Source organism: Podarcis pityusensis (genome assembly GCF_964106645.2).
Source record: "Podarcis pityusensis genome assembly, chromosome: 7".
In the NCBI taxonomy this organism is placed as follows: domain Eukaryota; kingdom Metazoa; phylum Chordata; class Lepidosauria; order Squamata; family Lacertidae; genus Podarcis; species Podarcis pityusensis.
This window is the reverse complement of record NC_138031.1, coordinates 90,087,178-90,112,153: the sequence shown is the minus strand read 5'-3', so window position 1 is coordinate 90,112,153 and position 24,976 is coordinate 90,087,178. Positions and strand designations below refer to the sequence as shown.

General features: G+C 42.3%; 1 protein-coding gene across 2 annotated transcripts in view; it reads left to right on the top strand.

Annotated features, from left to right (window-relative positions):
- The window catches only part of ADCY2 (adenylate cyclase 2), a gene marked incomplete at its 5' end in the record, with an annotated part of 124,135 nt that extends 99,457 nt beyond the window's left edge, over window positions 1-24,678 (top strand). For both annotated transcript variants that reach the window (XM_081012940.1, XM_081012941.1), the window contains 6 exons: window positions 9,732-9,890; window positions 11,924-12,070; window positions 13,744-13,851; window positions 16,324-16,438; window positions 22,982-23,106; window positions 23,898-24,678. In XM_081012940.1, the coding sequence (XP_080869066.1) occupies window positions 9,732-9,890; window positions 11,924-12,070; window positions 13,744-13,851; window positions 16,324-16,438; window positions 22,982-23,106; window positions 23,898-24,050 (807 nt within the window). In that variant the 3' untranslated portion in view covers window positions 24,051-24,678. The remainder of the gene's footprint in view (window positions 1-9,731; window positions 9,891-11,923; window positions 12,071-13,743; window positions 13,852-16,323; window positions 16,439-22,981; window positions 23,107-23,897) is intronic.
- Between the last annotated feature and the right edge of the window lie 298 nt (window positions 24,679-24,976).

Genomic DNA, 24,976 nt, shown 5'->3' with positions numbered 1-24,976 from the left:
CTGGCAGCGCGGCGGAAATCTTGCAAGAGAGTGCCCACCCACCGCCACCCGTCTCCTCACGACGCGCCCCTGAGGGGGAAAAGGGAGAGACGGAGACGCGGCAGCTCACTCTCTCGAGGCGGAGGACCCCGAGCCGCTGCTTCCCTCCCGAGCCGGGCGAGCGTGAAACCCGGGAAATTTAAGGGACATCATCAATAAGGGACAGCAGCGGGAAATGGCGCAGGGATAAGGGAGTTGCCCGCCAAAAAGGGACGGCTGACAGCTATGGCGCCTCTGCTCAGAGATCTGCACTGGTTGCTGATCTGCTACAAGGCTGAGTTCATGGTGTCACTGTTAGGATACAGTGTCATGTGACAAAGACACATGAGAGCAGAAGCAGCCAAGCAGGCTGGGAGGCGCAGGGACGGCCCAGTCATTTGGGGCTCCTCAAGTTCTCCAGGCCTGACTGCTAACTGGGGAGTCCCTCTGGCCGGGGACTCGGCAGCCAGTTTCTCTTTGTGCTCTCTGTAAGTTTTCAGTCAGAGTCCGTCTGCCTCAGCTGTGAGCAGTATGTAATCTCAGTCAAACTGTTTGGAACCATGTTGTTTATGAAGAAGTTTATTTTAACTCAGTAAAGCTCTTATTCTTTAAAACTCTGCATTATTAATTTACGCCGCACGTCATACAAAGCCATTAACAACTTGGGCCAGTTTACCTACGAGATCCTCTGTCCCTGCCTGTGCCCTCTCAGCTGCCTCGGTCTGTGAATTTGACACTATTACAGGCGCCTTCGTAAGAAATTTGTTGTTTTGTGTGGCTGCGCCTAGACTTTGGAACTCCTTGCCTCTTGAGATCAAGCAAGCGCCTTCACTGTACTTTTTTTGGCACATGCTGATAACATTCCTGTTTAAACAAGCCCTACTCAGATGCTTAGAAAGTTGAGGTGATTCTAATCTGCTTTAGTATTTTAACTTTTGTATGTTTTAAAGCAGAACTATTACTTGATTTTACTGTTTCATCTTTTTGTAAACCACTCTGAGGTTTTTTATAATCAAGTGGGGTATAAAGTTTATGAAATAAGTAAGTAATGTTGTCCCTTACCACATTTTGTGTCAGTGTCGTGTGGTGAAGCACTTTGATTTTCCCAGTCCTGAACCTATTGCCAGTCCATCCCCTCTAGAAATATGTCACCCAAAGATTAATAAAGCAGATCTGTTTTATGTCAGCTAAAACGAGAACAAAAAAGGAGCATTGCTGTTGTTTTACTTTGCCTCTTTGCCTGACTCTCCTTAGTGCTGCCTCAGCAGGACTGCAGATTTGTTGCCTTGCCTGCTCTGTGTTTTTGCACTGCCGCGCCAATGGGGCTTAGCTGGGCCAGCAGGAAGCAGCCCAAGACTGGGGGGCTGTTTAATTCCGTCCAGATATTGTTCTCCTGTGGGCTGTGTCAATATTGTGCTTGTGGAATGCAATTTAATTGAAACTCTCCTTACCACTGTGGAATATTAATACTGTGATAAAGTACCTTATTAAGCTTTGAGTAGACTTTAACTCTTATTTGGTGGCTAGTGCTGAGCAAGAGGAGTATTTTAATTTGCTGTTGAGTTGCAGTTAAAGGTCAGATCTTGTGAATCTTTCGCCAGCCCCACAACCTCAAGCTCTCCAGCCGTTGAGCTTCTGGCGTGTAACATGCTTCATAGGCAACTAGTGCTTGAATCATAGAATTGTAGGGTTGGAAGGGACTGCAAGGGTCATCTAGTCCAACCCCCTGCAGTGCAGGAATCTTTTGCCCAACATGGAACTTGAACCCATGACCCTGAGATGAAGAGTCTCCTGCTCTACTGACTGAGCTATCCCAGTTAGCTGCTGGATTGCACGGTGTGCACACACACATCTATTCCAGTGCAATCATTGTTCTTTCAAAAAAATGTTTTATTTAGATTATTTTAAAAATCTGTATTCAATATTTTGCCATCTTTTATTATAATTTCTTTTTTAAAATATATTTTTATTGAACAGTTTTAACAGACAAATTATCACTCAATATAACCAATTACATTCCCCCCCTTTTATTCCCTCCCATTCCTTCCTCTCCCACCCTCCAGAGACTTCCCTCAGCTCCAAACTCTGATTTGTTTGCACATATTATTCTCTGCATGTTAAAAAGTTATACATATCATTACCTTATCTATCCTATGTTCTACTAATAAATTTGTGGATGTTTATTCAAAACCTGCCAAGGAATCCAAGTCTTTTTGTTGTCTTTTTAAATAGTTTGTAAAAAGTTCCCATTCTTCCTTGAAGTCACGGTTGTCCTTCTCTCGTGGTTTATATGTTAATTTGTCCTAAAATCCCTAACAAAAATGCTTCTGGTTCTTTTACAAATGTCATTTTGAACATTTTTTCAGTTCATTATATTTCATCTCCCAATTTTTTTTAACTTCTCTACATTCCCACCACATATGATACAAAGTACCTTCTTTTTCCTTACATTTCCAACATATATTTGACACAGTTTTAACATTTTTGCCATTTTTACTGGTGTGATATACCATCTATACATCTTTTTCATATAGTTTTCCTTCAGAAGAGAACAGTCTGTAAATTTCAAATCTACTTTCCACAATTTTTCCCAGTTCTCAAATTGTATATTATGTCCTATATCTTGCACCCATTTAATCATAACCGATTTGACCTCCTCGTCTTTCGTTTCCCATTCTAGCAGTATACTATATTCTTTCTTCAATAACTTTGTGTCTTCTTCTATAACCTCTTTTTGGAATCTAGAGATTGTATAACTAAACCCTTTTTTGCTATCTTCCTTATTAATTTCATTTAATTGTCTGTAATGCAACCAACTCTGAAAATGGTCTTTAATTTCATCATAATCTTTTTGTTTCCATTTTCCTTCTTGATCTCTCAATAAGTCTCTGTATGTAGGCTGTTATGTACTGAAGTTCTCACGCTGGGCCAGCAGGGGGATACTGTAGATAGTTATGCAAATGAAGGATCAAAAATGACGTTCAGTGATTGGATAGTTTTAGAAAGTTGTTACAGTAACGTGGTACTGGAGCTCTATATAAGCAGGCTGACTGAGCCCTTCAGCTCAGTTCTGTCCTGGCTTGTGAATAAACAAGAGCTGTTTGAAGAATCGCTTAACACAGGCCATTTCCCCTTTTTACCGAGCGGTTTGAGTAATGAAGCTTCAATTGGTGATAGCCACCAAGGTATTTTTTGTTCTATTAAATCTTTAGATCTCTTCCATACTCTCATTAATGATTTCCTAATGAAATGATTGTAAAATCCTTTATGTACTTTCCCTTTTCCATAGCATAAATATGCATGCCATCCATATCTGTTATCATGACCTTATAAATCTAATGCTTCTTCCTTTTCCAGTTTTATCCAGTCCCTAATCCAAACCAAGCATGCAGCCTCATAGTACAGTTTAAGGTCTGGGAGGGCGAGGGCCTCCTCTTTCTCTTGTGTCTATAAGTAAGGTAAAGGTAAAGGGACCCCTGACCATTAGGTCCAGTTGTGTCCGACTCTGGGGTTGCGGCGCTCATCTCGCTTTACTGGCCGAGGGAGCCGGCGTACAGCTTCCGGGTCATGTGGCCAGCATAACTAAGCCGCTTCTGGCGAACCAGAGCAGCACATGGAAGGTTTACCTTCCCGCCAGAGCGGTACCTGTTGATCTACTTGCACTTTGACGTGCTTTCGAACTGCTAGGTTGGCAGGAGCAGGGACCGAGCAATGGGAGCTCACCCCGTCGCGGGGATTCAAATCGCCGACCTTTTGATCGGCAAGTCCTAGGCTCTGCGGTTTAACCCACAGCGCCACCTGCGTCACCTAAGTCCCTAAGTCTGTAAGTATCTTATGTTTAATCCTTGGCCTTTTGGCCCCCCAGACAAAGTTAGAAATATCCTTTGGCCTTCTTTTGAGACAATCATCCTTAACCATTACTGGGACTGTCTGAAAAAGGAAGAGCATCTTCGGCAACACATTCATTTTAATCACAGCAATTCTTCCTAGTAGGGAGAGATTCATTCTGCTCCAAATTTCTCAATTCCTTTTTATCTCACACCATACTTTTTCGCAGTTGTCATTATACACATTTATATTCCTTTTTAAAAAAATAATCTTTATTGGTTTTTCAGTTACATACTCCACATACACATATTGTATTACATTTTACATTTATCCTTGCTCTTGAGCTGACTTCCTTCCTTCCTTCTTCTGGCTTTTTTGTATCGCATCTAACTTTTTCACATTGTCTTTATCCATTTTGCATATTGTTGTTCTTCCATATTTGTCCATAGAGTATTTGTACACGAATAAATCTTTCTATTTACACAATTCTTGTTGTCTATCTATATTCATTTGTGATTGCTATTAATTACATTAGTCACATTATACATTTTACTTATTATTTTTATTATCCATGAATTTCTTTGTATTTCATGTTATGAGGATTATTTCAGTTCTACTGGTTTCATTATTTCACCTTATCTTTCCTATATACAACATATTTTTTCCCCATTCTTTTTGAAATGTTTCCTCGCCCTGTTATCTAATTTTTGCCGTTAATTTAGCTAGTTCTGTGTATTCCATTACCTTCTGTCGCCATTGTTCTACTGTTGGTAATTGCTGTTGTTTCCAAACCTGAGCTAATAATAATCTCGCCGCTGTTGTTGCGTATAAAAACAGTTTCTGATCATTCTTAACAATATCTTCTCCTACCATTCCCAACAAGAATGCCTCTGGCTTTTTCAAAAACGTATATCTAAAGATCTTCTTTAGTTCATTGTATATGTTTTCTCAGTAGGTTTTCACCTTATCACATGACCACTGCATGTGAAAGAAACTACCTTCTTTCACCCCACATTTCCAGCAATTCTTGTTTCCTGTTTTATACATCCTTGTCAGTTTAATTGGAGTGAGGTACCATCTATACATCATTTTTAACAGCTTTTCTTTCAACAATGTACATGCTGTAAATTTTAGCCCAGTGTTCCATAATTTTGACCACTTCTCATACTCAGTGTTATGGCCAACATCCACTACCCATTTAATCATAACACTCTTGATTTCTTCATCTTTTGTGTACCATTCTAATAAAAACTCATAAACCTTAAGACAGTGTTTTGGTGTTATTTTGTATTACTGCAGTTTCTAATATTGATCTTGTTTGCTCAAAACCTCTTGCTTTTTTATCTTTTGAGACGATATCATTCATTTGGTGGTACTCCATCCAACTTGATAATTTATCTTTTAGTTCCTCATATGGCCTGATCTTAATTACGTAATTTTCTTCCTGCAGCATGTCTCAATACATTAACCATTCTCCTTTCATATTTAATTTTTTCACTGAGAAGGCTTCTTGGGGTGACAGCCACCATGGTGTTTTCCTTTCAAACCACTCTTTATACCTCCTCCAAACTTCATATAGTGATCTTTTTACAATATGATTTAAAAAGTCTTGGTGTACTCCGACCTTGTCCTACCAAAGGTATGCATGCCACCCGTATCTATTTCCAAACCCCTCCAGATCTAATATATCTGTGTTTTTCAGGCTGAACACATTTATATTCCTTATTGTTAACCATATCCCTAGATATTTTACTTTTTGTGGATTTCTATCTCAATGCTTTGCACCAAATCTTTTTTCTCTTCTTTTAGATTTTTAAATAATAATTTAGTTTTATTTCTATTTAATTTTAATCCTGCCACTTCCCCAAATTCATTTTATTATAATTTCTTGGTCCACTCAATCTGCTGGAGCCTGTCTTCGGAAGCAGGGAAGTCTCTGACTCATTGAGGGTTTGAGACCCATCGGTTCCCCCCACCTGGTTTAGCCAACCAGTCCTAGTGCCGGGTGGGGACCAAAGGTGGACAGACTCCCCCAGGAGGAACACAAGATGTTCTCCAGCAGAGGTCCTCCCCTTCCCCTAACACCCCAAGGGAGACCACCACAGAAAACACTGAGACGTTTCTGCAGTTCAGGTTCTCTCCCCCTCCACACTTTTGCACAAGAGACGCCTTCCTCACCTGCAGAACATTGAGGTGGGAGGTGATGGGAGGGTGGAGCAAACCTCTGATGAAGGAGGACTTAAACAGGAAGTATGACAAAGCTGTTTGAACGAGTGTTAGAAATAGTGTTTTCATATTTCCCAGGAGGCCGTCTTTAAAGGATTTATTAAATATAAAAGTGATAAGAGAGTAGCATCCAGTAATCTAATATGCATCACGAGTACATTGATAATGCTAGACTGATATTTCCTATTTGGTGATGAATAGGTTTTTATTCTTTGGTTCTGCATAGGAATGTCATCAGCTTCAGTGTTTAAGTCTTCCATTTGGCACTCCATTAATTTTTTAATAACACACTACAGTGGTACCTCGGGTTAAATACTTAATTCGTTCCAGAGGTCCGTACTTAACCTGAAACTGTTCTTAACCTGAAGCACCACTTTAGCTAATGGGGCCTCCTGCTTCCGCCGCGTGATTTCTGTTCTCATCCTGAAGCAAAGTTCTTAACCCGAGGTACTATTTCTGGGTTAGTGGAGTCTGTAACCTGAAGCGTATGTAACCTGAGGTACCACTGTAATAACTGATGATCTGCAAGATAGTGAAGTGAAATGTGATGCATGTATTTAGGGCTCAATTCTGAATTTCAGATTTAAAGACCAGGTCAACCCCCACGGCTGCTTTTAGAGGGATAAGGAAATGGCAAAGAGGGAGGGAGGGAGGGAGGGAGGAAGAACACGGTTGTGGTTTCTGCATTGAAGATTGAGACATCAGAATGAAAGTTGGTACAGGCACTTTTATTTTGTGTCTTTCAAGTGTCAACTCCTCCTTGGTCCCTGCACCTGTTCTCCAGGGAAACAGGAAAGATGTAAAATTTAATACAGTACAATATCTCTTTTGAAGACTGCAGCAAGTTTGAAGACCAGTATGACTCTCCACACCTCTTTTGAAGCAGGGATAATTCAAAGAAGATTGTAATTTGTCTTTGGAAGGAAAGCCTTCTGAATACTGTGACTTCCTAGTTTCTTGCAGTACAGTGCTTTAAGCACAACCTTGGCTTCCATTTTGCAAACAGAGAAAACTCTCCAATTCACATTTCCTTCTCTCTTCCCCAATCCTTTAAATCCAACAGAAAATGTCATTGTAAATTAATTCAGCTGCAGATTTGTGGTTCTTTAGCATTTCCTTTACTATCTTAGAACAGCCTGTATATTAAGTAGGGCTTTCCCCATATTTGCCCTGTCTGGTGCTGCATTTTGGAGCTGCCCTGCTTTGAAAATCTCCCTTCTCTGAGGTGAGTTAAATAGGAGCCATGAAGCAGAGCTACTATTCCCAAGGTTTTCTTCTTTTTATTTTAATTTTCAATTCTTTGCTTCCCCCCCACCCCCGCCTTACTAGAGCTTGTTCTGTTTGAACATTGTTCATGCTGTCGCTGCAGAATTGAGGCTGGTGTAAAGGTACGCCTGGAAGGCAGGCTGCCCCATCCATTCCCAAATATATTGTTGGCCGTTGTCATTCGCTTTCCTGAGCTCCACTGCTCTAAAAAGGTGATTCGGAGGTGTCAGGGGACTGCCATCAGCTCAGAGGCGAGAGGTGGAAGGGTAGCTGGGTTACAGGGAGCCTCCCTAGATCGTGAGAAGCAGCACTTCCTCCGCGGAGGAGGGAAGCCCCGCCTCTAGTGGGGAAGAGATGCAGGCCTCGGAGGATGCAAGAGAGAGCCAAAGAACCGTGCATGAGCAAAGCGGGGGGGAGGCATGTCCCCCTTTGGCCACGCCCTCTCTGCGCAGTAGGTTTACGCGCAGAGAGGGGAGGTGTCGGCTGGGGGTCAAGAGACTACTCTGCTGGGGAAAGTTTAAGGACCGCCCACTCTCAGATTCTGCTAGTGACTGAGCAAGACATGGAATTGAGACGTTCTGCACTGTATATGTTTTTGCACCAATAATAAAGCCTTTGAAAAGACCAGTGGGGATCTTGCCTGTTCGCTCTCGAGCAACCACGCCGGTAGGCATAACAGGAGGTTTTGGACACCTGTGGCCTCTGAGACTTCCCATCCTCGGCTCTTATCCCAAACCACCAGGAGTGATTCGTCTGCAGACTCCAGATTAGACCCAGACATGGGCTCACCCTCAAGTCCTTCATGACTCGCTGTTTCCACTGGGGCAGATAGAAAGGGACCATTCCACTGGGCTGGAAGCCCTCTTTCAGAAAACTGTTTTGTAACTTCTCCTGTGTAATAAATAGGATGGGTTCATTCACACCTCCGTTTGCTCTGCCACTTTCACTCGGGGAAACCCTCTCTTTGCCGCTGGATTGAAAGAAACAGCAGTTGGGTTTTCCATGGACTCCGGTTTGTTCTGATTCATCAGTAAGGAGTAGGTGCTGTGGGGCAAGCTGTGGGGCAAACGCAAAACCACTCAGCCCCCTGTTGAGAGGGTCCGGCTCCTGCCGTTTTCCACCAAGCTGAGGGAGGGGCCTGACAGACTAGAAAAGGACTGCTGCTGCCAAGCAGAGAGAACTGTTTTCATTCTTTTAAACTGCTTTTCAATTGTCTTTTAAAAATATTTGAATTGTTTTTAACTTTTTAGAGGGGTTTTTTGGGGGGGTATTATTCTGCTGCTTCTGTTTATATTTTGATTATGTATTCTGTGTTTTTATATTGTAATTTTATCCTGTGCCCTGAGATCTGCAGGTGATATATTATTATTATTATTATTATTATTATTATTATTATTATCTAGAAAGTATGGGGCAAGTGGATAACCACTCTGACAGCTTTCTAGGCAAGGGACAGTGGGAGTGTGGGCCAGCTATGGGGCCTCCTCTGAGTAGCACCACTTGATGGTTCAGCTGCTATCTGTTATCTGTTCACACAGTGGACCATCTCTCATCGTCCCTCTGGCCCTATAAACTCAGCCCATCCTCACTCCCCATCAGATGATCACTAGTTAAGTTTGTGAAAAGTGACAAATAGTTGTTGTCATCCATCTGTCTCAGGAGACAATGGAGTGTGCCTCCGGGGGTGAAGTCAAAGTGCTAGAGCATCGCAGCACCTGCTGTGACTTCTTAGACTGGTAACTTGTAACTGCTGCCTCCTGCGTTGTTCTTTTCTGCGTTAGGAGCACCAAAGTGATCTCCCTGGGGTGCAAGGCTGTGTAGTGTGTATGGGAGATCCTGGGCTGCCCAGGTGACAAGACCCCCCCCTCTCGACCTTGCTTATGTGGTCCAAAGGAAAGCAGAGCAAGACGTTTGGGCACCAGCTTGGCTGCATGACACCATCCAACTAACAAATAAATTAAGTAAATAATAATGAGGATGCTGACCTGAAGGGTTTCTCTTCCTCTCTCTCTCTCTCTCTCTCACACACACACACACACACACACACTGTCATATTTGCTGGATCAAGCTGGGTAATAATATGCATGCACAGAATCTGCCTGTTTAACATTGGCAGATTTTGGGTTCTCAGATTTCAGCAGCGTCCTATGTGACGCTGAAGTTTGGCATCCCCTCCTGCTTCTCACGTGCTGTTCTACAGGATTGTTGCAGCTGCCTTGGTTGCACTGCCCTAAAACCGCCTCTGTCTTTGGGCCCCAGCTGGAGTGGAATGAATACCTTAACCTACTGCTTCATTGCTTTGGGGGAGGGGTGTGTTTTTCTCTCGCTCTTAAAACCATCTGATAGGACAAGATGCCTATTGTTTCTTTACTTCTGTGTCCTCTTTGTAACAGAATGAATATTACTGTAGGTTAGATTTCCTGTGGAAGAACAAGTTCAAAAAAGAGCGTGAGGAGATTGAGACCATGGAGAATTTGAACCGGCTGCTGCTGGAGAACGTGCTGCCTGCTCACGTGGCCGAACATTTCTTGGCAAGGAACCTGAAGAATGAGGTCAGTCCTCACCACCTTTAGTCTTCTTCGCTGTTCTGAAATAAAACTGACAACCTTCAGGAACACCTGCACACCTTCAGGAACAAATCTGGTCCAGTGCGCACACAGCATACTATAGACTGCCCTCTCACTGAAAGTGAGAATTGGCATACCAGCTTGCCTCCATTTCTAGTTTTTTTTTCTAGTCCCTCAAACACACTGGAAAGGCACTGTTCCCTAGCCCCACTTGGACATAGGTTGCCCATTAAGAAAGCAGACATTGCAAACACTTTTGTAAAACAAGAAAATCTTTGATTAAAAAGGGAGGGGAGAAAGCCTATTGAGGAAACATCCCCAGCTATTATGTCGTGAGCCATAGCAAATGATGACCTTTGCAGTGATGACCAATATGAGAGAAACATCAGTGAAGATTTTGGTGACAAACTGCGTAAAGAGACCAAACATAGAATCATAGAATCATAGAGTTGGAAGAGACCACAAGGGCCATCGAGTCCAACCCCCTGCCAAGCAGGAAACACCATCAGAGCACTCCTGACTTATGGTTGTCAAGCCTCTGCTTAAAGACCTCCAAAGAAGGAGACTCCACCACACTCCTTGGCAGCAAATTCCACTGTCGAACAGCTCTTACTGTCAGGAAGTTCTTCCTAATGTTTAGGTGGAATCTTCTTTCTTGTAGTTTGGATCCATTGCTCCGTGTCCGCTTCTCTGGAGCAGCAGAAAACAACCTTTCTCCCTCCTCTATGTGACATCCTTTTATAGATTTGAACATGGCTATCATATCACCCCTTAACCTCCTCTTCTCCAGGCTAAATAGCACTATTTGTGTTCTAGAGTCTGTTGATATTTAACGATGTTAGGAGATTACTGCTTTCTCAATGATACCTTCTTGCATTATGTCTGCTCTGAACAAGCAGTTTTTATCTGTGAGTTACCAGTTGCTGGGGGACGACTATGGAAGAGTTTGCATTTGTGTTCTGCTTGTGGGCATCAGCATCTGGTTGGCACTTTTGAAAACAGGATGCTGGAAGGGTCTTTGGCTTGATCTGGCAGCTCTCTTCTTTTGTACATTGGAGCAAATGGGCCTCTGGAACAGTATTAATTTCCATTTTTCTTGCCTAGAAGTGATGAAGAACTTTGATGATGATGATAAGTAACTTTGACTTCCTTTTGCTGTAGCATTTTTCAAGCACTTCCAACTTAATTAAAAAGATTGAGAAAACAGTGTCATGGTTGCCAGGCTTCCAAATGACAGAAATCCCTCAGTTTCACTAGAACAATGTTCTGGTCCTTTTGCACTGCGCTAGAAATGGGATCAAGTCAGGTGCAAGGCTTCAGGGCTTTTGTCACCTGCTTGGTAAACCTGTTCCTTGAATATCACTGAGCTGTTTCCAATATATCCACTGGTGTAAAATCTGTAGCCAGTTATATAGGGAGATACTTTAAATGAATAAAACAGGTTAATTAAGGGACGTGGGTGGCGCTGTGGGTAAAACCTCAGCGCCTAGGACTTGCCAATCGCATGGTCGGCTGTTCGAATCCCCGCGGCAGGGTGCGCTCCCATCGTTCGGTCCCAGCGCCTGCCAACCTAGCAGTTTGAAAGCACCCCCGGGTGCAAGTAGATAAATAGGGACCACTTACCAGCAGGAAGGTAAACGGCGTTCCGTGTGCTGCGCTGGCTCGCCAGATGCAGCTTGTCACGCTGGCCATGTGACCCGGAAGTGTCTGCGGACAGCGCTAGCTCCCGGCTTATAGAGTGAGATGAGCGCACAACCCTAGAGTCTGTCAAGACTGGCCCGTACGGGCAGGGGTACCTTTACCTTTAACTTGATGAAATTATTCATGGATGGGCATGGCTTATTATAAAGCAAAAAGTAGTAAAACATCAGCAAATTATCTTTGTACTAAATAGGTGCAAGCACACCTTACACGAACTTTTCATCCATCCTTTTTCTTTCCAATCTGTACTTCATTTTATGAACGCCTTCTACTGAGAACATTTTGTGACTGGTTTCTCATTCTTCTCTCTTGAACAGGATTTATACCATCAATCATATGACTGTGTTTGCGTCATGTTTGCCTCCATTCCAGATTTCAAAGAATTTTATACAGAATCTGATGTCAACAAAGAGGGCTTAGAATGCCTCCGGCTTCTAAATGAGATCATTGCTGACTTTGATGATGTAAGTACATCATGTCTGTGTTTGGCTAAAGGACAAGCAAGAAATTATTTTGTTACAGAAGAGTTTCCCACATTGTGGCCCCAATTCAAAACAGATTTAAGTGCATTTTATTCCATTTAAATCAGTTAACTTAAACACATTTAACTCTACGCTGGACTATGGCCTCCATGTTTTGTTTGTAAGCCTAAAACTTGCTTATCCTTCTAAGGCAGAAGAAGCTGTTGCCTCCATGTCTCTTGGAATTGTGTGATAGATATTTTTACACCAACCTTTGAGTCATCTCTTATAAATATAGCCCATACAAGACCCTCCAGTGTCTCGTAAGATTATGTAGGAAGGGCTTATAAATCTGTCCAGTGCCTAGGAAGACTCAAGCAAGAATCAGCAATGTTTATGGTTTGACACACAGGATAGTGACTTGTAGAGCCATTCTGTGACAGGTAAAGGAATGTAAAAATGTGATTTAATCTGTTTTAGTATTTTAACTTTTGTATATTTTAAGCTTTGGGTTGTAAACTTCCATTGATTTTACTTCTTATCTTTTGTAAACCACTTTGAGGGTTTTTTCTATAATCAAATAATAAAATACAATAGAATAAATATATTTTTCTTATACTGTAAATCACTATCACTTTGAGATGCTTTGTGGGAAGCAATTCATAAAGGAAAGAAATAATAATAATAATAATAATAATAATAATAATAATAATTCCTGGCCAGCACAGCCAATACTGGCAGAGGCTTGTACTGGCAGAAGCTGCACTCTGAATTTGAGAGGGCACCAGCTGCTGTAGAAATGTAGAGTTACACACCAATGAAGTCTTTATAGGCACTTCTGCATAAAATGGCATAATTTTCCATGCAGCATTTAAGGGGCACATGGATGACTTTTGTGTTCCTAAATGGCCAGTAGTGGTTTTTGATGTTTCCCAGAATTCTAGGTTATGATTCATTCTAGATTCCTTTGCATTGAGATGAATGTCCTTGGCATTATTGAAATGAGTGGTGTGGAAATAATTGCATCATTAATTACATTTAAGTTCTTAATTTACATGAATAACTATGTAAATCACATTGACTAGTGAACAGGGAGATGAATTTGGTGGAGGCCAAACTGCAGCAGGGAGGAAACAGCAGAGGTTGTGACAAAGACAGGTCAGAAGAGAAGTCATTGCCTTCTTGCTTCTGCTGCTCAGAAGTGCAGTTGATTCCCCTCCACCACCACAAAAGCAGCACTCTACCTTATCAAAATGCCTAAGGCAGTTTATATAAGCCACCACTGAAGAGAACAGCACCGCAAATCCAGATGTCGCAGTAACACTGACTGCAGAAAATGAATTGCCAGAGCTCCTTTTGCAAAATGTTAAAATAGTTTCTCAGTGAAACCAAGAGTTGCATTAAGGCTCAGAATGTGTTGGGTTTCATTCTCACCTGCAGGCACCTTTTGTTGTAAAATATGATCCCCTACCCGTGTCCTATGTGAGATTGGGCCAAACTTAAATAAAAGGCTTTACTACTGTCTCAACTAGTTTGGCTGCTTCTGGATCTGCTGAATGTGCTTGAAAGATGCTCCAGACAAGTGCAGCCCGGAAGCAGCCCTGGGAAGCGTGTGTATTAACAATGCTGATGCATTATTGGGCTATCAGACACCTGAGTGCCTTATTTCTTCACAGCTATTGTCGAAACCCAAATTTAGCGGCGTTGAAAAGATCAAGACCATTGGGAGCACTTACATGGCAGCCACAGGGCTAAGTGCAATGCCCAGCCAGGAACATAGTCAGGTACGTCAAAGTTACGGTGTCCACTTTGTAGGGACCATATTTTGTCTGGGGTGCAAAAGGCCACATCTGGGAATGCAGTGAAGCTTCTAAGTCATCTCCCCACCAAGCCGGTTCAAAGACTCTGAAAAGCTGCTCCCAAAACTTGGGAGGAATATTAGGAGCATCCCAGATGAGGCTTGCCAACTTCAGCTATGCCAGTGTTCCCAGAAACATTTGCATGCGCCTGTGCAACTTTTGGCTCCTGATCTCAGGAAATACAGTTAAGACAGTTCCCCTCCAATGAAACACAACACTCAAGCACTTGGATTTTCTAACTCTGAATATGCTTTTCATTCCCTGCATAAACACCCTGCTATTACAGAACAGTGTTTTATTTCTTTATTTCTGTTACAGCATTATATAGCAATGCCTAATGTGGGTGGGTGGGTAGGCAAAATGATATTCCTGCATAATTTCCCTGGTGTTCCAATATTTGAAGAATCTCATCTACATTTTGTGAAGTGGTGCTAAACTTTACCCCCCCCCCAGAAAAAAAAACCCATCCACACTTCAACCCCACCCTTTATTTCTTTCTCCTTCGCTTCCCACTCAGCTTCTGAGTGAGAATGGATTTATGCCTATAGAGAAAGTAGGATATTTTTGAAGAATCATGCTTCATATTCACAGAACATTAAAACAGCTCAATCCTATTCTCCTACAGTCCACGGTTGCAGCTCAGAGGGTCCTGTGCACTGGTGTACATTAAGTATGTGTGAAGACCTGGCACAAAAAAAACAGCTGGGCCCTCCCCTCTCACAAATGAACAGATATGAGCTTCTCAGGTGGGATGGCTCCCTCTATCTGTACGGTATGAAATGGGCAGTGCCACCTGGAACTGAGAGCGTGCACAGGTGACCCATTTGGCCATTGTCTTAAGGCCCGAGACTTGAAGGGTCTGTTGCATCAAGCTAGGGCTGGTCCACCCAGGAGGCAAAGCGAGGCCACCGCCTTGGGTGGCCTGACCCAGAGAGACAGGAAATCCAGTCTCCAAGGAATGTGTTGCCCATGGTGATGGCAGCAGCTCTGCCACCTCCCTGGCAGCCTCCCCCATGCCACTTGTACAGCAGCCTCTAAGCAAATAGGAGGCACTGCTGGGCCCTCCCACCCTTGTTCCCAATGAAGCTCTTTATCCTCTCCCCTCCCCACCCGCTTGTTCCCAGTGTAGATGTTCACTCACCCCTTCTTCCCTCGCAGGAGGATGCACCATTTTGTGGTTCGCCTCAGGTGCCAAAATGTCTAGGGCCAACATGGCGTCCAGCTTTAGACCCAGCACAATTCCTTATCCTCTTTCCTGCACTTCCCATCATTCAGGAGACCAGCAGGGGAGCAAAGAGGGAAAGGATCATAGAAGGGAGGGAGTGACCTGTTCTTGCAAGGGGAGCTGCGAGTCTGTTACTTACTGGGAACCAAAAGCAGATCTCTTACCCAGGGGCCAACAAGCACTCGGAGCCATTCCAGGACCCATTTTGACCAGGCACATTGATTTTCCACAAGGACATAGCTGATACAAAACTGAGCTGTGCGCAGGCGTAAATAGCATACAGCCCAATCCTATGCATGTTTACTCAGAAATAAATCACACTGAGCTCAATTTAATTAATTAAATTTTTATATTTGTTAGTTTATATCCCACTTTGATCAGGAATAAATCCAAAGTACTGTGATTCTGTTGGAACAAGTAAAAGTATATAGGGTTGTAACTCTAGAATTAAAACACTGACTTCTTGTAAGTTTTCAGTAAATTGCAACATTTACAGAGAGCAAATCTCTATTGAGGATTCTTCGATAATTGCAGTGGCATTACAGGAATCATAGATCATAGATAGAATCATAGAATCATAGATTCATAGAGTTGGAAGAGACCACAAGGGCCATCGAGTCCAACCCCCTGCCAAGCAGGAAACACCATCAGAGCACTCCTGACATATGGTGGTCAAGCCTCTGCTTAAAGACCTCCAAAGAAGGAGACTCCACTACACTCCTTGGCAGCAAATTCCACTGTCGAACAGCTCTTACTGTCAGGAACTTCTTCCTAATGTTTAGGTGGAATCTTCTTTCTTGTAGTTTGGATCCATTACTCCGTGTCCGCTTCTCTGGAGCAGCAGAAAACAACCTTTCTCCCTCCTCTATGTGACATCCTTTTATAGATTTGAACATGGCTATCATATCACCCCTTAACCTCCTCTTCTCCAGGCTAAACATGCCCAGCTCCCTTAGCCGTTCCTCATAAGGCATCGTTTCCAGGCCTTTGACCATTTTGGTTGCCCTCCTCTGGACACGTTCCAGTTTGTCAGTGTCCTTCTTGAACTGTGGTGCCCAGAACTGGACACAGTACTCCAGGTGAGGTCTGACCAGAGCAGAATACAGTGGCACTATTACTTCCCTTGATCTAGATGCTATACTCCATCTAGATGTCTATGTGTTTACATCCAGGAGCCTGACAGACAATACATGCATATTGGGACTATGGTGGAGTTTGCATTTGCCCTGGGAGCAAAACTGGATGTCATAAACAAGCATTCCTTCAATGACTTCAAGCTACGCGTAGGTAAGCAGCATAAATATTTTGTCTCGTCTCCAAGTACAGCAATAATATCCTTTTTTAATACAGTGCTAACAGTTCAAGTTCCTCCACTTTGTTATTCCAGCATTGTGTTTGCAGAACTTCCCCCCTCATTGCTAATTTCAGCACATCACTGCATTGAATATTGTGAGGCTGTGGCCGTGATCACTAGGGTTATAACTTTTTGATTTTCAAAAAAATGGATTTTTTCCCGTTTTTAAAAATGGGCTTTATTTCAAAAAAAAAATAGTCCCTTTTCAGTATTTGCTTAGAAACACTGAAAAGGGACTATTTCTTCTGAGCTGTGAAAAAAGGTCACCCCAAAATGAAAAGTGGGAATCACCATATATGCAACATTACCACTCATTGAAAATGACTTCTAGAACTTGTCAGAAATATTGAAACCTTTTTTTGAAAAAAAGCATTGTGGGTATTGGAGACTCACTGGAAGCAGGGGCCATCAATCCTCCAGATACCAAGAAGCAAGCAATGTGCAGAAGGCGCAATCAAAGTGATGTGGGAACTTTATGCCGCTTGCAGCAGAAACAAAGAAGAATTGCAACCAGGCAGAGGGCCTTCTCAGTGGAACACCCTCCCATCAGATGTCAAGGAAAGAAACAACTATCTGACTTTTAGAAGACATCTGAAGGCAGCCCTGTTTAGGGAAGTTTTTAATGTTTGATTCTATTTTTAATATTTTGTTGGGAGCCGCCCAGAGTGGCTGGGGAAACCCAGCCAGAGTGGCGGGGTATAAATGATGATGATGATGATTCTAAGCAATAAGAATTGATATACAATGAACAGAACATTGTACAAGTATTAGAAAATTTGCAAGCTATTTTCCTGTATTATAATGCATAATTATTATTATGTATAATGACACAATAATGACACAATACATTAGACAGTTACATATACTAAAATTGATTTATTGATTTTGGGGTAAGCTTTCTTCAAATGACAGTTCATTGTTTTGTTTTTAGGCAAAAGTTAATCTAACTAAGCTACAGCACATGAGGTTGTAAAAAAGTTATAACCCTACTAATCACGCATCAAAATAAGCCATAAACAATTGTTTACTGTGTACAAGCAAATTATGCTTTCTTTGCTCTGGGAGGGAACAAACAATGGTTCCTAGCTTAGCCTGTTGTACTCCAACAAATCATGGTCAATAGGTCAAGAGCACATCTTGTGCTTTTGGGGAGCAAAGCAGTCCACGATTGCTGCTTCAAATTTAACACAACTTGGGGGTCATGGCTTGTTTCCTCACAGAACAAACAAATAACTCACTTCTGTACATTATGGCTTACCAAAATGTGTGACGGCAGCCAGTCTCTGAAGAACAATGGCTCATAATGAATTAAATCAAGGATATACAGTGGTACCTCAGTCTACGAACAGCCCTGTTAACGAAAACTTCGGACAATGAACTCCGCAAAACCGGAAGTAGGTGTTCCGGTTAGCGAACTTTGCCCCGGAAGAACGGAAGCTGAACACCGGTGGCGGGAGGCCTCATTAGGGAAAGGGTGCCTTGGTTTAAGAACGATTTGGTTTAAGAACAGACCTCCAGAATGGATTAAGTTAATAAACTGAGGTACCACTGTAATCTATCTATATCTGCCGGATTCCCTGATAGGGACTCAAAGTGGCTTACAGATAAAATAAAAACAGCTAAAAACAGGGTGAAGGATGTCACTAAAAAAATTAAACATTGTTAAAGAACAATTAAACATTATAAACAGAGATTCTAGAAAGCAAATATGATTGTAATTTGGCCTTTTATATATTTTTCATCAGTGTTCCTTTTTATGGCTTGCCGATCAGAAGGTCGGTGGTTCAAATCCCCACGACGGCGTGAGCTCCCGTTGTTCAGTCCCAGCTCCTGCCAACCTAGCAGTTCGAAAGCACATCAAAGTGCAAGTAGATAAATAGGTACCGCTCTCCTGGGAAGGTAAACGGCATTTCCGTGTGCTGCTCTGGTTCGCCAGAAGCGGCTTAGTCATGCTGGCCACATGACCTGGAAAAACTGTTTGCGGACAAACGCTGGCTTCCTCGGCCAGTAAAGCGAGATGAGCGCCGCAACCCCAGAGTGTTCGCGACTGGACTTAACTGTCAGGGGTCCTTTACCTTTACCTTTTTTTAATGTTTCATGACGTTGCTTTCATACTCGATCTGTTGTACACCATCTTTGTGGCTTTCAAAAAGGCAGTGCAAAAATATTAAAAGTAAATAAAATTATATTAATAGAGAAAGCTGCTGTTATCACTGTTCTCAAGTTCCTAAACTGGACAATTAAGGCAGGCAGGGAAAGGCAAAAACAGCTTGTCAGTTTTATTTTCTTTGGGAAGTTGCCTGGAAGAATTTTTTTTTAAAGACCTGCTTGTACAGTTTCTCTCACTCTCTTATACTAGGACCCAGGGTCTTCCAATGAAGCTGAAAGGCAGATGATTCAGGACAGACCATAGGAGGCAGTTCTTCACACAGTGCATAGTTAAAATGATGAGATTTCCTACCTCAAGGCATAGAGATAGGTGCCAACTTGACACAATTTTTAAAAAGATGGTTAGATTCTTGGAGGATAAGGCTAAAGCTGGTATTCCTGATGGTTAGATGAACGCCTTAGCATCAGAGAGAATATGCCTCTGAATGCTGATATCTGGGAAATGTGACTGGGAGAGTTCTGCTGTGCTCATGTGCTGCTCATAGGCATCTCGGTGGAAATTGTGGAAACAACTCTGGAACTAGATGGGGGGATCCAGCAGAGCTCTGCAAGTTCCTATATTGTAACATCTAAGGGAAACACTGATTTGAGTTACTTCTTTTTGTGTGTGTGAAATTAACCAGACTGCTTTGACAGCATAAATATTGTTATAAATAAGAGGAATTCAATACATATTGCGAGATTTTTTTCTTTTTTGGACACACTCTAAAAGTTTGAGCATGTAGAATCATGCTATGTAATACACTCTTCTTTAATATATTGTACTTTTTCTTGAAAGTTAGAATCATAGAATCTTAGTCCCACCCCCTGCAATGCAGGAATTTCAGCTAAAGCATCCATGAGAGATGGCCACTCTGCTTAAAAACCTCCAAGGAAGGAGAATCCATCACCTCTCGTGGGAGTCTGTTCCACTGCTGAACAGCTCTTACTGGCAGAAAGTTTTTTCGAATGTTTAGTTGGAATCTCCTTTCTTGCAACTTGAAGCCATTGGTTCGAGTCCTACCCTCCAGAGCAGGAGAAAACAAGTTTGTTCCATCCTCCACGTGACGGCCTTTAAGATATTTGAAGATGGCTATCATATCTCCTGTCAGCCTCTTTTCCAGGCTAAACATACCCAGCTTCCTTCAGGCACTCCTCATAAGGCTTGGTTTCCAGACCCTTGATCGTCTTGGTTGCCCTCCTCTGCTCACCTTCCAGCTTGTCAACATCCTTCTTAAATTGTGGTGCCCAAAATTGGACACAGTATTCCAAGTGTGGTCTGATCAAGGCAGACTAGAGTGGTACTATTATTTCCCTTGATCTGGACACTAGACTTCTGTTGATGCAGCCAAGAATAGTGTTAGCTCTTTTTTGCTGCTGCATCACACTGTTGACTCATGTTAAGCTTGTGGTCCACCAAGACACCTAGATCCTTTTCACATGTACTGCTAATAAGCCAGTTGTCCTCCATCCTATATATGTGCATCTGGTTCTTCCTGCCTAAGTGCAGAACCTTACATTTGTCTCCACTGAAATTCATTTTGTTAGCTTGTGCCCAGTTCTCCAGTCATTTTGAATTCTGATTCTTTCTTCTGAGGCATTAGCTACCCCTCCCAAATTGGTGTCACCTGCAAATTTGATGAGCATCCCCTCAATTCCTTCATCCAAGTCATTTACAAAGACATTGACCAACAATGGGCCCAGGACAGAACCCTGCGACACCCCACTTGTCACTTTTTTCCAAGATGACAAGGAACCATTAATGAGTACTCTTTGAGTTCGGTCAGTCAACCAGCTACAAATCCATCTCGCAGTTACCTCATCTCCACAAGAAAGCCTTACTGAAATCAAGATATACTATGTCCACAGCATTTCCTTGATCCACCAAGTTTGTAATTCCATCAAAAAAAGAAATCAGATTGGTCTGGCATGACTTATTTTTGAGAAACCCATGCTGGGTCTTATTAATCACAGCATCCTCTTCTAAATGCTCACAGACCGACTGTTGAATTATCTGTTCTAGGACCCTTCCTGGTATTGATGTCAAGCTCACCAGTTGGTAGTTACCTGGGTCTTCCTTTCCTCCCTTTTTGAAGATGGGGACAACATTTGCCCACTGTCAGGCTTTGGGGAATCAGATCCCTTCCCCAGTGGCAGTAAATAAGCAGATCAAACAAAAGTAAGGTTCTTATCTGTTAGTTTCTTTAATAATCACAGTGAGAGACAAAGGAATGCATCTCTCTCTAGAAATGGTGTTGCTCCCAGTTAAGGTTCACCCCCTCCGTCCCCCTTAATCTACGTCACTCCTACGTCAGTTATCTGAGCTTGTTGCCATTGTGCTTTCTGCTCTATCACTCTCAAAGCCCGTCTAGTCTTAGGCGAAGGGGGAGTCAGGACTGCTGTCCAAGGACAATGAATCTGCCAGCTCTCTCCTGGTGTTTCCTCTTCTAGCTGTTCCTCATCCAGTATTTCCCAGCTTTTCCCCTCTGGACTGTGCTCTTCTGCAAACCACTGTTTGAAATCAATAGTGTCCTCCTGCCCTTGGGAAGGTTCAGGAGAAGGAGTGGGGGCTCCCACCATTTCTCCTCAGTCCAGCCCCTGACACCTGCCTCCAGTCTGTAGGGACCTCACCTGTTCTCCAAGAATTCTCAAAGATAATAGACAAAGGCTCTGAAATTACATCCGTAAGCTTCCTTTAGTACCCTTGGATGCAGCTCATCAGACCCTGGAGATTTGAATTCATTTAAAGTAGCCTGGTGTTCCCTTACTACCTCTTTTCCCATCTTGGTAATTCCTTTTTAAAAGGAACATAAAAACGAGATAATAAATCCATTTCCAAGCAAGAGGGTGTCATATCACCTTAGAGGTGTGGGCAGAATCCCACCTAATGGAGGTTCGAGTTCTTCTCTCCTGCTTGCTTGCTATCACTCAGAAATCTTAAACTTTTTTTAAAAAAACAACAACAAACCACACAATTGTCTGTTCTACTTAACTGCATTTTTTCCTTCTCTTATTTTCATTTAAATACTTATGCAGCAAATTCACATAAATTCAAATACTGCCATCTTCCCAAAATATCCAGGGTTTGTAGAATGCAACAGCAGAAAATTAAATTCCTGACTGACTGACAGAGGGGTCATTCCAGGATTTTAATATCCTTTTAGAAATGCCATTTATTTTTGAAGGCTTCAGAAGTTTTAAATGTATGCAAGAAAATGGAACCAACCTATAAATAAATATGAAATATTTCATGTTTAATGTAACAGTATTTTTCTTTCTGGGGTTCTCGCCGCCCACCCCCACCCCAGTTTGTATAATTCAAGTTTTGCTCACTGGCTGATTCTGTTCATTTTAGCTTATAGTGTCACCTAGTGGCAGAAGCAGGTTGTGGAAGAATGCTTTGAAACTAAGAGACACAGCACTGAATCGAAACAAAAAGCAGTTGGCTTTTCTGTGGATTGCCTTTTGTTCCAATTTAATGCTAAAGAGCGGATTTTCTGGGGAAAGTGGCAGGCCAAAGGCAGAACTACTATGAGCCATGCATAGAAAGCAGGAGACAAATGGAAAACTGCTTGGACCCAGCCTTTCTAGTGTGGATGAGCCCCAAGTTGCCCTCAGCCACCCACTACTTTTGGAGTACACTTGCAAACACTTTCCTTCAGAAACCTGTAATGTAGAGCTTCTAAATAACATCAAGGAAAACCTTTTTTTTAAGGCACAAAGGATACTTTCCCTCAGAAAAAAGATGGGGCAACTTGTAAAAAGAAAGCTGTTACACTTCTAACAAATATTTTGATTTTATGTATAGCGCTTCCTAGTCATTCATTAGCAGAGCAGTGTTCAGTGTGTTCCAATTATATGACATATTCCTAGGAAACAAAAAGTAGGTAATACAAATCAATAACAAAGCGATACTCATTTCCACAGCAAATGCTTTACAGCTCTGCCATAGAAAGATAACCACCAGCCTCATACAAATCTGTGCTGGCATCTTAACACATTTCCTAGTATTGCCTATGTTGTTCCGTCAATGCATTAATACTTCTCAATTTTCCCGTTATAATTGTTCAATGCTTATTTAATGGAATTTTGCACTTCTTAAATGAACAAGTCTATTATTAATAAATTAAATATTAATTTGATCTGAATCCCAGCCATAGGAATAAATTCTGCATAACTCCAGACCCCAAATTTGACAGCAAAGCCACCAGATGTGCCTATGTGTTTCAAAACATTTATGTTTCCTCCAGGGAGCTCTGCAATTTGTAGCATTTAAAAATATATATTTGGTGAGGGGGACCACCCTTAATTTGCCATCTTCTTTACAGGAATTAACCATGGACCTGTAATTGCGGGTGTCATTGGAGCACAGAAGCCACAGTACGATATCTGGGGCAACACTGTAAATGTGGCCAGCAGAATGGATAGCACCGGTGTCTTAGATAAAATTCAGGTTTGGCTTCTATTTGTGTTTTTACTCAAGTGCCCCTGCACAGCAGGGGAATCTCCCCACTAAAAGTCCCTCGCAGGCAAAGATACAGGCTATGACACACATGGGGGAAGCTCATCAAGTGAAGACAGCAGCAGCACAGCTGGGGGGGTGGGGGGCAACTTGTAGGTTAGTTGAAGGTTCATTGGTTAAAATCTGATCCAAAATCATACTTCAACATTTTTTATTAGGTGGGTATCCAACAGGGTTGCTCAGCTGACAGGGAATCTACCATTGGCAGAATGGGGAGGAAAGCAATTTTCAGTAATTCCAACTCTATCCACTCGCCATCTCTTCTTTTGAGGGGCCCATAATTCTCTGGAGCAAATTTTGGGGCTGTGATGGTGGTGGCGGCTGCAGGGTGGTGATGGAAGAACTGATTCCAAGAGATGACAGCATTGTCTGTTGTTGCTGCTGCTGTTGTTTTTTCCTGTGAATTGATAGAAGTTGTAGTTATGCTTGGGGGTGGGTTACATTTTTATTTATATATTTCAAAGTTTTTTAGAATCTGTTCAGTTCAAGGTGCTGTTTTTATCCTGTTGTGTAAATTATTTGTGGTGGATCTTCTGTGATTGTATTCACTCACCTGTCCATTAAGATTAGCAAAAATGAGGCCCTGTGTGAAGTAAAACAGTCCAATGAAGGGCGTTCCTCACTGCTATGTCACTTAGGGCAAAGAGGGGGAGGGAGGGAGGCAGGCTTTGAGATTTCCTTTTCTTAAAGTATGGTGTGCTTGTCTGTCTCTTGCATTGCAGGTCACAGAAGAGACCAGTAACATTTTACAAACATTGGGCTACATTTGCACCTGCCGAGGCATAATTAACGTAAAAGGAAAAGGGGAGTTGCAGACCTATTTTGTACATACAGAAATGACAAAATCCCTCTCACAAGGGAACGTGGTGTCCTGAAACAGGCTCTCGGCTGCAGGCAGTGCCGCATTTTAAAAGAAGCATCGCCCATTTTCTCCTAAGTCTCTTTCAGCCCATACCATGAACATGTGTGTAATTTTCTGGTACATAGAAATGTTGCTGTAGTCATATTTACGGTCTCCTCCCACCATTCTGTATCCAGAGACCTTAATAGTCTTAATGTTCCAGGATGGCCGAAATAAGGTATGCTCTGGGCTGGGAAGACTGAGCTTGCACTGTCAACTCTTCAGTGGAAAAGAGAAAATTTGGACAGGAGTTGGAGATATTAAAGGTCTGAGACCTTGGGGAAGACGGTTTTAAGAAAGAAAAAAAAATACAAAAAAAAATATCTTATGGCAATAAAACTGGAGCTGCATGGAAAGTTGTGGGAAGTATGGTAGCTCCCCAATATCACCTTCTAGTCCTGAATTTGTAACCTCTAATTCTGTCCCTTCATCTACTACAACTAAGGTGTGTTCACTAGATGCCAGGGACAGGAAATGGAGCCCCTGACTAACCACCTTCTCAAAAGAACTATAGATGAGCAGGACCAGTTTTGTACAAAATGTGTCAAATGTTTTGATGCCATTGTCTTTTGTAAGTTTAACTCATTAAAACTTTATATGTACTTTTGTCTTGCAATGTGAGGTTATTGCGACTCTTGCATGAATACATACAGCACCATCAAAGTATGTGATGTTTTATAGCCTAAAAAAAGGCAGACCCAATAAGTTCACATTTTACTTCTGACAGGAAGGGAGAGGAGGCAGGGGAGAGACGGGGCAGGCAAGCCAGGGTGGAAGTGAGGCCATGCAGCAATTTATACTTTACCTCTCTTATGGATGAAGAAGAAGAGGAGTTTGGATTTTATATCCCGCCTTTCACTCCCTTTGAGGAGTCTCAAAGCGGCTAACATTCTCCTTTCC